The sequence below is a fragment of the Anomaloglossus baeobatrachus genome, chromosome 4 (assembly GCF_048569485.1).
Source record: "Anomaloglossus baeobatrachus isolate aAnoBae1 chromosome 4, aAnoBae1.hap1, whole genome shotgun sequence".
NCBI classification, from domain to species: Eukaryota; Metazoa; Chordata; class Amphibia; order Anura; family Aromobatidae; genus Anomaloglossus; species Anomaloglossus baeobatrachus.
The window spans coordinates 280,459,786-280,472,285 of NC_134356.1; the positions used below are offsets into that span (position 1 = coordinate 280,459,786).

Consider the following 12,500-nt stretch of genomic DNA (forward strand, 5'->3'; position numbering starts at 1 on the left):
GATCAATATTCTGGAGATAAGGGCAGTGTATCTAGCCCTATTGGCCTTTCATCGGTGGCTGGAGGGCAGGCAGATCCGGATCCAGTCGGACAACGCCACTGCCGTCGCATACATCAACCACCAAGGCGGCACTCGCAGTCGTCAAGCCTTCCAGGAAGTCCGACGAATTCTGCAGTGGGTGGAAGCCTCAGCTTCCACCATCTCCGCAGTTCACATCCCGGGCGTAGAAAACTGGGAAGCAGATTTTCTCAGCCGACAGGGCATGGACGCGGGGAAATGGTCTCTGCACCCAGACGTGTTTCGAGAGATCTGTCGCCGCTGGGGAACGCCGGACGTCGATCTCATGGCGTCACGGCACAACAACAAGGTCCCGGCATTCATGGCCCGGTCTCAAGATCACAGAGCTCTGGCGGCGGACGCATTAGTTCAGGATTGGTCGCAGTTTCGACTGCCCTATGTATTTCCTCCTCTGGCGATTCTGCCCAGAGTGCTGCGCAAAATCAGGTCCGACTGTCGTCGCGCCATTCTCGTCGCCCCAGACTGGCCGAGGCGGTCGTGGTACCCGGATCTGTGGCACCTCACGGTGGGTCAACCGTGGGCGCTCCCAGACCGCCCAGACTTGCTGTCTCAAGGGCCGTTTTTCCATCTGAATTCTGCGGCCCTCAACCTGACTGTGTGGCCATTGAGTCCTGGCTCCTAGCGTCCTCAGGGTTATCTCAAGATGTCATTGCCACTATGAGACAGGCCAGGAAACCAACGTCCGCCAAGATCTAGCACAGATCTTGGAGGATCTTCTTATCCTGGTGCTCTGATAACGGTTCCGGAATGGACAAGGGTTTGTCTCTCGGCTCTCTCAAGGGACAAGTTTCGGCGCTATCCGTATTTTTTCAAAAGCGTCTAGCTAGGCTTCCGCAGGTCCGCACGTTCCTGCAAGGAGTTTGCCACATAGTCCCATTTTACAAGCGTCCGCTGGAACCCTGGGATCTTAACAGGGTGCTAACGGCTCTTCAGAAACCACCTTTCGAGCCGCTGCGGGATGTCTCTTTATCACGTCTTTCGCAGAAGGTGGCATTTCTAGTGGCAGTTACATCGCTCCGTAGAGTGTCGGAGCTGGCAGCGCTGTCATGCAAAGCCCCCTTCCTGGTTTTTCACCAGGATAAGGTGGTTCTGCGTCCGGTCCCGGAATTTCTCCCTAAGGTGGTATCCCCTTTTCATCTCAATCAGGATATCTCCTTACCTTCATTTTGCCCTCATCCAGTTCACCAATGTGAAAAGGATTTGCACTCGTTAGATCTGGTGAGAGCTCTCCGGCTCTACGTGTCTCGCACGGCGCCCCTGCGCCGTTCAGATGCGCTCTTTGTCCTTGTCGCTGGCCAGCGTAAGGGTTCGCAGGCTTCCAAGTCAACCTTAGCTCGGTGGATCAAGGAACCGATTCTTGAAGCCTACCGTTCTTCTGGGCTTCCGCTTCCTTTGGGGCTGAAAGCCCATTCTACCAGAGCCGTGGGTGCGTCCTGGGCATTGCGGCACCGGGCTACGGCTCAGCAGGTGTGTCAGCAGCTACCTGGTCTAGTCTGCACACTTTCACGAAACACTATCAGGTGCATACCTATGCTTCGGCAGACGCCAGTCTAGGTAGGCGAGTCCTTCAGGCGGCGGTTGCCCACCTGTAAGAGGGGGTCGTTTTCGGCTCTTTTTATCGAGGTATTCTTTTACCCACCCAGGGACTGCTTTTGGACGTCCCAATTTTCTGGGTCTCCCAATGGAGCGACAAAGAAGGGAATTTTGTTTACTTACCGTAAATTCCTTTTCTTCTAGCTCCTATTGGGAGACCCAGCACCCGCCCCTGTTCCCTTCGGGCTGTTTGTTCTTTTCTGTATACATGTTGTTCATGTTGAATTGTTCTTTTGGTTCATGGTTCAGTTCTCCGAACATCCTTAGGATTTAATTTACCCTAGACCAATTTATAAGTTTCCTCCTTCCTGCTTTTGCACCAAAACTGAGGAGCCCGTGATGCACGGGAGGGTGTATAGGCAGAGGGGAGGGGTTACACTTTTTAAAGTGTAATACTTTGTGTGGCCTCCGGAGGCAGAAGCTATACACCCAATTGTCTGGGTCTCCCAATAGGAGCTAGAAGAAAAGGAATTTACGGTAAGTAAACAAAATTCCCTTCTTTGCCTCCATGCATAACGCCTTTTTGTATGACCAAACAACTCAATCTTTGTTTCATCAGTCCACAGGACCTTCTTTCAAAATGTAACTGGCTTGTCCAAATGTGCTTTTGCATACCTCAGGCGACTGTTTGTGGCATGCTTGCAGAAACTGCTTCTTTCGCATCACTCTCCCATACAGCTTCTCCTTGTGCAACGTGCGCTGTATTGTTGACCCATGCACATTGACACCATCTGCAGCAAGATGATGCTGCAGGTCTTTGGAGGTGGTCTGTGGATTGTCCTTGACTGTTCTCACCATTCTTCTTCTCTGCCTTTCTCATATTTTTTTTGGCCTGCCACTTCTGGGCTTAACAAGAACTGTACCTGTGTTCTTCCATTTCCTTACTATGTTCCTCACAGTGGAAACTGACAGTTTAAATCTCTGAGACAACTTTTTGTATCCTTCCCCTGAACAACTATGTTGTATAATCTTTGTTTTCAGATCATTTGAGAGATGTTTTGAGGAGCCCATGATGCCACTCTTCATAGGAGATTCAAATAGGAGAACAACTTGCAAGTGGCCACCTTAAATACCTTTTCTCATGATTGGATACACCTGGCTATGAAGTTCAAAGCTCAATGAGGTTACAAAACCAATTTAGTGCTTTAGTAAGTCAGTAAAAAGTAGTTAGGAGGGTTCAAATCAAGAAATTGATAAGGGTGCCCATACTTTTGCACTGGTCAAATTTTGTTTAAATGCGGATTGCACATTTACTGTTAATACAATAAACCTCTTTTCAATCCAGAAATATTACACAGTCCATCAGTTATTAGATATATGAAACTGAAATAGCTGTTGCAAAAACCCAAATTGTTATAAAGAAAAAAGGTTAACATTAATAGGGGTGCCCAAACTTTTTCATATGACTGTGTGTATGTAGGTGTGTGTATGTAGGTGTGTGCATATATATAACACAAAAAAATGCCGTCCTTCCTTGAATGACCATTCTCTCCTTGCATGTTTGTAAAGGGGGTTCTGTTGGTCAAGGTCAGCAGGCGGGGAATAAGATGTCGGGTATATTTCTCTGAAATGCCGAAGCATTTGAGTCAAACATGCCTTGCTGAATCATGCAGATTGTGCCTGATGCATGCGGTCCATAGATTGGGCAGCAAGTATCAGCTCCTTTTAAATAATAAAATGGTTGCAAGGATGATTTGGCTTGCTGCTTGAGGCAGTTTTTTTTTCAAATGTCTTAGAACAGAATTCCTTATTGTTAATTTTTACAGGCTGACATATCACTTTATAATGAATTCAAAGCATGGAAGGAAGAGCCACTGATGGACAGAACGTGTCCTTTTCTGAAAAGGATCTATCAGGAGGACATCGGTCCCTGTTTATCATTTCCAAAGAATGAGGTAAACCCTACAATTGGATTTCAAATTGAAATTTTCTTTATACCGCAGAAGATGATAAAATTTGCTTAGGTTCAGCATTCATTTTGTAGAAGAAGGGTTTTGAATATAGAACAAAGCATTCTCATTTTAATTATATGGTATATGTTCTCCTGTGTTGCATGGGTTTCCTTGGGTTCTACAGTTTCTTCCCACATTACAAAGATATATGGATAGGGAATTTAGATTGAGCCCCAATGGGGACAGTGATGATCACATCTGTAAAGTACTGTGGAATTAATAGCGCCATATAAGTGAGTAAAATAAAATGAATTGTCCTGTATCTGTGGAAATTGTACAGCTTCTGGAAGCCCCACTTCCTCCACATGCAAAACGAATGTTGAGGTTCCTACAAATGAAACTTCCTGATACACCTCACGAAGTCAGTGACCTAGCCATATTCTTCAGCATCACACTAGAATAGCTGTCACTTGTTAAAAAAAAAGCAGAGTTAAAATCCCTGAGATCAATGGATTCTCTTTTTTTTTTTTTTTTTTTTTTTGCATCTCGATTTTATTCAGTTTGAAGTATGGGTGCAACGTCCACAAGAACATGTTTGCATGCTAACAGTTGTCAAAGGAATTTCCTGCCATCCTAAATGTACTTGGGCACGCAAATAATCAAGATCTGCTTCTGGCAGCTTCTCTAGTACTTGCTGACCAATGATGTCACATGTGGTCGATGGAAGTCTTGTATACATGTGGTACTATAGACAGGTTGCTTATAGTAGCATGAGCAGCTCAGCATTGTCATGTTGAAGAACTGCTCCTGGGCCACTTTAAAGAAATTGCCATTCTACTGGTTCCAGAAAAATAGATGTAACACCAAACTATTAATGTACATGGAATAAAGGCTAGTGGGGTCTGGCTACCGTACATTATGCCACTCTATATTTTCCTGGGAGTATAACCAGTGTGAAGTTGCCTCGTGAAGGCCTCTTCATTGACATCACACCACCACTTTCAAAGCCTATCATGAACATGACTAGAATGGAGTTTAGCATAGAGGTTTATCTTTTTTAGTAATGAATATCGATTTTTGTCTTGGACACAGTGATAGTCAGTCAGACTGGTCTGAAGATGATGTGGGAAATGTCATGAAGAGGCCTTCATGAGGGAACATCACAACGGTCCTACTCCGGTATTATGGTGTTGGATGGCATGATGTATGGTAGTCAGATCCTTCTAGTTTTCATTCCAGGTACATTTACAGCTTGCATTGATTTTTTTTTTTTCAACATGACTTCTCCAGGCTACATGTTGCTCATGCTATTGTGCATAGCCTAAACATTGTACCAAGGCCTTCAGACATTGCTTGTCTTCATCGAGCATATCATTGGTCAAATTACAAATTGAGCTACCGGCAGTGAATCTTGATGATTTGTGAGCCCAAGTGCATTCAGCGTGGTAGAACATTCTTCAGATGACCATTGATGGCATGCCAGACACTCTCTACTGAACTATTTCAAAATTAATTTTTCATTTTTTCCATCCTTTGCATATCATTCACATGTCTCCCTTTTCTTGTGATTTCCACAATTCCATGACTTTTCCTTCTTGATATTTAAATGTAGAGGAGTGTATATCAGATAAATTTGCTTCCTTCCCCACTTTGAGCCACCTCATTCCCTTTTCTTGTGATTTCCACAATTCCATGATTTTTCCTTCTTGATATTTAAATGTAGAGGAGTGTATATCAGATAAATTTGCTTCCTTCCCCACTTTGAGCCACCTCATTCCCTTTTGTCTCCTGAACGAAGTCATCCATTGTTAGGAGAGGGGGGTGGGATTAAACCCCCCCCCCAAAAAAAACTTATCTAGCTTGCTCAAAGCAAGATTGACTGCCTATCAGCACAGTGAGTTCTTTGGTTACATTTTATTCTCCCCTTTCGAGAGGAGGAATGCTCAGACTAGGCGCAGATGGTGCCGCAGCTTTCAGCAAATGTATTTCACTTCAGTTCTGGATTCACGGGAACCTTTGCTCAGTACTGCTACATTATGTCTTTCTTCATCGTTCCTTATGGGAGACCCAGACCATGGGTGTATAGCTTCTGCCTCCGGAGGACACACAAAGTACTACACTCAAACGTGTAGCTCCTCCCTCCGGGCTATATACACCCCCTGGATGACAATCTAACCAGTTCAATGCTTTGTGTTCCAGGAGGTCACACACACACATGCATTCTCTGATTTTTCATTTTTAAGATTTTTGATTCAAAGATATGGAAGAAAAGCGGGTCCAGTCTGGACTCCCGGCATGTCCCTTCTCACCCCACTGTGTCGGCGGTGCTGTTAAGGTTGACTTTACAAGGCTGGAGCCTTCACATGCCGTGCTCCTTCACCATCCTCTGAGGCTCTGGCTTGAAGTGGGAGCCATCACGGTCCTCTCTGCTTTGCAGAAGACCGGTCTCCATCCGCAGCCCTGTCAGGTTCCTGCTGGACGGAGCGTGTAACCCCCCCCCCCCAGGGACATGGCCCTGCGTCTCAAAAGCTAAGTATTGAGACGTTTTTCAGGGGTCCCGGGTATATTTATTGTGGGGAGAGTGTGTCTTTTGACTTTGCTGTGAATTCCGGCCGGTTCTCTGGGTTTTTCCTGAGAACCGCGCCGAGGGTGCCTGCTCATCGGCCGCATGTAAAAATCTAGGCCCCGGCTTCAGTTGCGGCCTAGTTTCGGTTTCATTCCCTCTGCATGTCAGCCTTGCAGGGGAACAGTGCGGCGGCGCCCACCGGCCGATCAGCAGAGGGGAGGACACTCTTCTCTGAGGAGATGTTTCCCTCCCCTGTATCTCTCCTTGGCCCTCCGGATTCCCGCTCTTGGGCTAATCCCCGCCCCCCCCTCCTCACTCCAGCTCCATTTTATCAGCGTTCTCACACTGATCGGAGCTGGCTGCTGCAGCTGCTGCATCCACTGGGGGTCCGAGCTGTGGAATCCGGAGGGCACACAAAATAAGCGGTCTGGTAAGCCACAACCTCTGGTCGTGGGCTTTATTATACACTCTCAGGGGATCATTCTATAGGAGTGTATTCTTTACTGCAGAACCTCCACCTCAGCAGCATGTCTGTCACTAGGAGCAAGTCTGCTAAGCTGTACTCTATATGCACTGCATGTAAGCTCATTCTGTCTGAGCCGAGCACGATCCACATTGTGATGCCTGCTCTAACATGGTGGTGCCTCAGCCTGGAGCCTCTTCAGGGGTCCCCCCGGCTGCTCCGGCCCCGGTGGCTGAACCCCCGGCTTGGGTAGCATCTTTTTCCAGAGCTATCTCCCAGTCTTTTGCCGACTCCATGGGACAGCTGTCCCGGACTCTGCTGACCATGCATCAGCCCCCTTCTCAGGGCGCCTCTGCTGCTCCGAGCTCTGCAGAGCTCTCAGAGCATGTTTTAGGACCCCGTCCTCCTAAACGGAGACGCAGGGACCCTTCTCCTTCCTTGTCCCACAGCTCTGATTCACGAGCTGAGGTGCAGGGCGAGGAGGATACTTTTACTGTGGGTTCAGACGCTACCTCTATGTACCCCATTGACTTATCTGAGGGTGATGCGGATGTTAGTGATTTGATTGCATCCATTAACTCCGTACTGAACCTCAATCCACCAGTGTCAGAGGAACAAGCCTCTCTGGTAGAAATACACCAGTTTACCTCTCCTAAGAGCTAGGAGTACGTTTTTTTTTTGTTTTTTTTTTAACCACTCCAGTTTTCAGGCCACTGTTTCCAAGCCCAGGGCCTGTCCTGACAAACTCTTTCCAAAGCGTAGTTATGATGACTGTTTTCCCTTTCCACCTGAGGTGGTTAAGGAGTGGGCTCAGTCCCCAAAGGTAGACCCTCCGGTGTCTAGAATCTCAGCCCGGACAGTCGTATCTGTGGCCGATGGCACCTCTCTTAAGGATCCCACTGACCGCCAGGTTGACCTTCTGGCCAAATCTGTATATGAGGCGGCAGGAGCCTCGTTCTCCCCGTCTTTTGCAGCAGTGTGGGCTCTTAAGGCAGTCTCTGCCTCTCTGGCGGAGATACATTCCCTCGCCAGGGACTCTATACCCGAGATGGTTGCCTTAACTTCCCAGGCTTCGGCTTTTTCATCCTACGCCATGTCTGCCATTCTAGAGGCTTCTCACCGCACGGCGGTGGCTTCCGCTAATTCTCTCGCGATCCGCAGGATCTTGTGGCTTCGAGAGTGGAAAGCAGACGCTTCTTCTAAGAAGTACCTTGCTGGGCTCCCCTTTGCTGGGTCCCGGCTGTTCGGTGAACAACTGGATGAAATTATTAAGGAAGCTACTGGCGGGAAGAGTACTTCCTTGCCACGAACTAAAACCAGGAAACCTGTTTAGGGCAGCAACCAGTCGAGGTTTCGTTCCTTTCGTTCCTCTAACTGGTCATCCTCTAAGCCCTCAGCTTCGTCCACTACCTCAGCCAAGGATCATAAACCCAACTGGCGCGCGAAGCCGCGTCCTCAGAAGAACGGAGGAGCCGCTGCCACTAAGGCAGCCTCCTCTTGACTATCTGGCTGCGCCAGCAACGTCCTTGGTCGGTGGCAGGCTCTCCCACTTTGGCGACGTGTGGTTTCAACACTTCTCCGATCAGTGGGTGCGGGATATCATCTCCCATGGCTACAGGATAGAATTTTCTTCCAGCCCGCCAAACAGATTTTTTCTGTCCGCTCCCCCTGCTCCAAAGCCGCCGCCTTCTCACAGGCCGTGGCATCCTTGCAGGCCAACGGGGTAATTGTTCCGGTTCCCGCCCGGGAACGGTTCAGAGGTTTCTACTCAAACCTTTTCCTAGTCCCCAAGAAGGACGGTTCCTTCCGGCCCATCCTGGATCTCAAGCTTCTCAACAAGCATGTTCAGGTGCGACGCTTTCGCATGGAATCTCTGAGATCGGTCATTGCCTCAATGACCCAAGGAGATTTTCTAGCATCCATCGACATCACAGATGCCTATCTGCATGTGCCTATTGCGGTTTCACACCAGCGTTGGCTACGCTTTGCAATCGGAGAGGAACATTTCCAATTCGTGGCTCTCCCCTTCGGGTTAGCCACGGCCCCTCGTGTTTTCACCAAGGTCATGGCAGCAGTGGTTGCGGTCCTGCATCTCCAGGGGTTGGCAGTAATCCCCTACCTGGACCACCTTCTAGTCAAGGCCTCATCCAGTGCAGACTGCCAGCGGAGTGTCTCGCTCACTCTCGCCACGCTTGTTCAATTCGGGTGGCTTGTCAATCTGCCCAAGTCCACTCTGACCGCGACCCAGGAACTTGCGTACCTAGGGATGCAATTCGAGACTCTGCCGGCACTTGTGAAGCTGCCCTTAGTCAAACAGCAGTCCCTTCATCTGGCGGTGCGCTCTCTGTTGAAGCCCCGCCGTCATTCCATCACGCTCCTCATGCAGGTGCTGGGTCAGATGGTGGCGTCAATGGAAGCGGTTCCCTTTGCCCAGTTCCATCTGCGTCCCCTGCAGCTGGACATTCTCCGCTGTTGGGACAAGCGGACCTCTTCCTTGCACAGGCTAGTGGCTTTGTCTCCGCAGACCAGGAGCTCTCTTCAGTGGTGGCTTCGGCCCCTCTCTCTGTCACAGGGACGCTCCTTCCTGACTCCGTCCTGGGTGATCCTCACCACGGATGCCAGCCTCTCCGGCTGGGGAGCAGTATTTCTCCACCACCGAGCACAGGGCACTTGGACTCCGTCCGAATCAGCCCTCTCGATCAATGTGCTGGAAATCAGGGCTGTTCTTCTAGCTCTCGTAGCCTTTCACCACCTGTTGGCGGGCAAGCACATCAGAGTCCAGTCAGACAACGCGACAGCGGTTGCCTACATCAATCACCAGGGCGGGACTCGCAGCCGCCTGGCGATGTTGGAGGTTCAACGAATCCTTCAGTGGACGGAGGACTCCAAGTCCACCATATCCGCAGTCCACATCCCAGGCGTAGAAAACTGGGAGGCCGATTATCTCATCCGTCAAACCGTGGACAGCGGCCAGTGGGCCCTGCATGCGGCAGTGTTCAGGTCAATCTGCTGCAAGTGGGGCACTCCGGAAGTGGATCTAATGGCATCCCGGCACAACAACAAGGTCCCGGTTTACGTGGCTCGCTCCCACGATCCTCAGGCCTTCGCAGCGGACGCGCTGGTTCAAGATTGGTCTCAGTTCCGTCTGGCCTATGTGTTTCCCCCTCTGGCTCTCTTGCCCAGGGTTCTGCGCAAGATCAGAATGGAGGGCCGTCGGGTCATAATCATTGCTCCGGACTGGCCCAGGCGAGCTTGGTACCCAGATCTGCTCAGTCTGTCCGTAGAAATGCCGTGGCATCTCCCGGACCGCCCAGACCTTCTCTCTCAAGGTCCGTTTTTCCGCCAGAATTCTGCGGCTCTCTGACGGCGTGGCTCTTGAGTCCTGGATCCTGACAGCTTCAGGCATTCCTTCTGAGGTCATCTCCACTATGACTCAGGCTCGGAGGTCTTCCTCGGCCAAGATTTACCACAGGACTTGGAAGATTTTCCTGTCCTGGTGTCGCTCTTCCGGCCATGCTCCTTGGCCGTTCTCTTTGCCGACCATCCTGTCCTTTTTACAGTCCGGTTTGCAGCTAGGACTGTCCCTCAATTCCCTTGAGGGACAGGTGTCGGCTCTGTCGGTATTATTCCAGCGGCGTATCGCCCGACTGGCTCAGGTGCGCACCTTCATGCAGGGCGCATTTCACATCATTCCTCCTTACCGGCGGCCTTTGGATCCCTGGGATCTTAATCTGGTCCTCACGGCCTTACAGAAACCCCCCTTTGAGCCTCTTAGGGAGGTTCCTTTGTTTAGACTTTCACAGAAAGTGGTTTTTCTAGTAGCCATAACTTCTCTCAGGAGAGTCTCTGATTTGGCTGCGCTCTCTTCGGAGTCACCTTTTTTGGTGTTTCACCAAGACAAGGTGGTTCTCCGTCCGACTCCGGAGTTTCTCCCTAAGGTGGTGTCTTCTTTCCACCTTAACCAGGACATTTCATTGCCTTCCCTTTGTCTGGCCCCTGTGCATCGCTTTGAGAAGGCGTTGCATACCTTGGATTTGGTGCGGGCGCTCCGAATCTATGTGTCACGCACCGCCGCTTTTAGGCGGTGCACCTCACTTTTTGTGCTAACCACGGGTCAGCGCAAGGGTCTCTTGGCTTCTAAACCGACCCTAGCTCGTTGGATTAGGTCGGCCATCTCTGATGCCTACCAGTGTTCTCAGGTGCCCCCTCCGCCAGGGATTAAGGCGCACTCGACCAGAGCTGTCTGTGCCTCCTGGGCTTTCAGGCACCAGGCTACGGCTCAGCAGGTTTGTCAGGCTGCCACTTGGTCTAGTCTGCACACCTTTTCGAAGCACTACCAAGTGCATGCTCATGCTTCGGCACATGCGAGCTTGGGCAGATGCATCCTTCAGGCGGCTGTCGCCCATTTGTGAAGTTAGGTTTTGCCTACTTCTCAATTTTGTTTATTTCCCACCCATGGACTGCTTTGAGACGTCCCATGGTCTGGGTCTCCCATAAGGAACGATGAAGAAAAAGAGAATTTTGTTTACTTACCGTAAATTCTTTTTCTTATAGTTCCGACATGGGAGACCCAGCACCCTCCCTGTTGCCTGTTGGCAGTTCTTGTTCCGTGTGTTTCACCGGCTGTTGTTGTAGACAGAGGTTCCGGTTTTTCCGAGTTTTACTCTGTCTCTACTTATGGGTGGATGTCCTCCTTCAGCTTTTGCACTGAACTGGTTATTGTCATCCAGGGGGTGTATATAGCCCGGAGGGAGGAGCTACACGTTTGAGTGTAGTACGTTGTGTGTCCTCCGGAGGCAGAAGCTATACACCCATGGTCTGGGTCTCCCATGTCGGAACTATAAAAAAAGAATTTACGGTAAGTAAACAAAATTCTTTTTCCTGTTCCTGCTTTTCTGTGTGCTACAGAGAGCTATTGCTCTTGCTCATCATGTGAGATGTAATGTACTATATATAAATGTTACATAAATACTATATTTCATATGATCTATCCAGTGCAGGATCTGTTTTTCCCCTTCCTCTTTCCCCACCCTAATTCTTGGAATATTTGATGGAATATTTGATGGACTACTGTCAGAAAATTATATATTCTACCTCACAACAAGTGGGAAATGTATTCAGTCAATTGATACACATCCTATTGCTGCCCTCTATTTAGAGGAACCCTGATCGGGGTAATGTCTAGATGCTGTTATATCTATCCATAATACCCTCAATTTCCCCAATTTTTTATTTTATTTTTCCAGTTATTGCTAATAACTTCCTTGCAATGTAGAACATCTGGCTTCCCATTTTTAGATGAGTTGGTTGAATTGTTGGCATCTCTGAACCTAGCTTAAAAAAAGGTCAAATAGAAACATCACTACATTTTTGATAGGGATTTAATCATGTGATCGCAAGCTTTTCTGTATGACTAAATGGGAGATGTTGGTTATAAATGATTTCTGAGACTTAATCCTACTTTCATCTTCTAGCTGGCAGCAGCTGTACTTGAAGCCGTTGAAAATAATACTTTGAGTATTGAGCCTGCTGGCCTTCTGCCTGTTCGATTTGTGAAAGCCTCAGCTGTTGAATGTGGGGGACCAAAGTAAGTAATGAAAATTGTATATTATTGGAGCAGCACTACTCTACTCTATGTGAAAGCTAGTCTAACATACACTATTCACAAAAAGCTAGGGATATTTGGCTTATGCAAAAGGTGAAACGTTGGGCTACCATGATATTTTATCATGACAGCAGGGCATTTCAGTAAAAGCTTGCAATGATGATTTTGTCATTTCATACAATTTATTGACACAAAAGCCAACAATGGTTTTAACCCCCACCCCCAAAAAAAAAAAATTAAAAAGGTCAATCTCTAACTTGTCAAGCTGTAATTGATGCTCAAGGCACATGACGACATCTCATT

At 48.7% G+C, this 12,500-nt stretch overlaps 1 protein-coding gene across 3 annotated transcripts in view; it reads left to right on the forward strand.

The window, feature by feature from the left end:
- The window catches only part of RAB3IP (RAB3A interacting protein), a 131,602-nt gene that overhangs the window by 93,401 nt on the left and 25,701 nt on the right, over positions 1-12,500 (forward strand). For all 3 annotated transcript variants that reach the window (XM_075344882.1, XM_075344880.1, XM_075344881.1), the window contains exons 7-8: positions 3,438-3,566; positions 12,067-12,179. In XM_075344882.1, the coding sequence (XP_075200997.1) occupies positions 3,438-3,566; positions 12,067-12,179 (242 nt within the window). The remainder of the gene's footprint in view (positions 1-3,437; positions 3,567-12,066; positions 12,180-12,500) is intronic.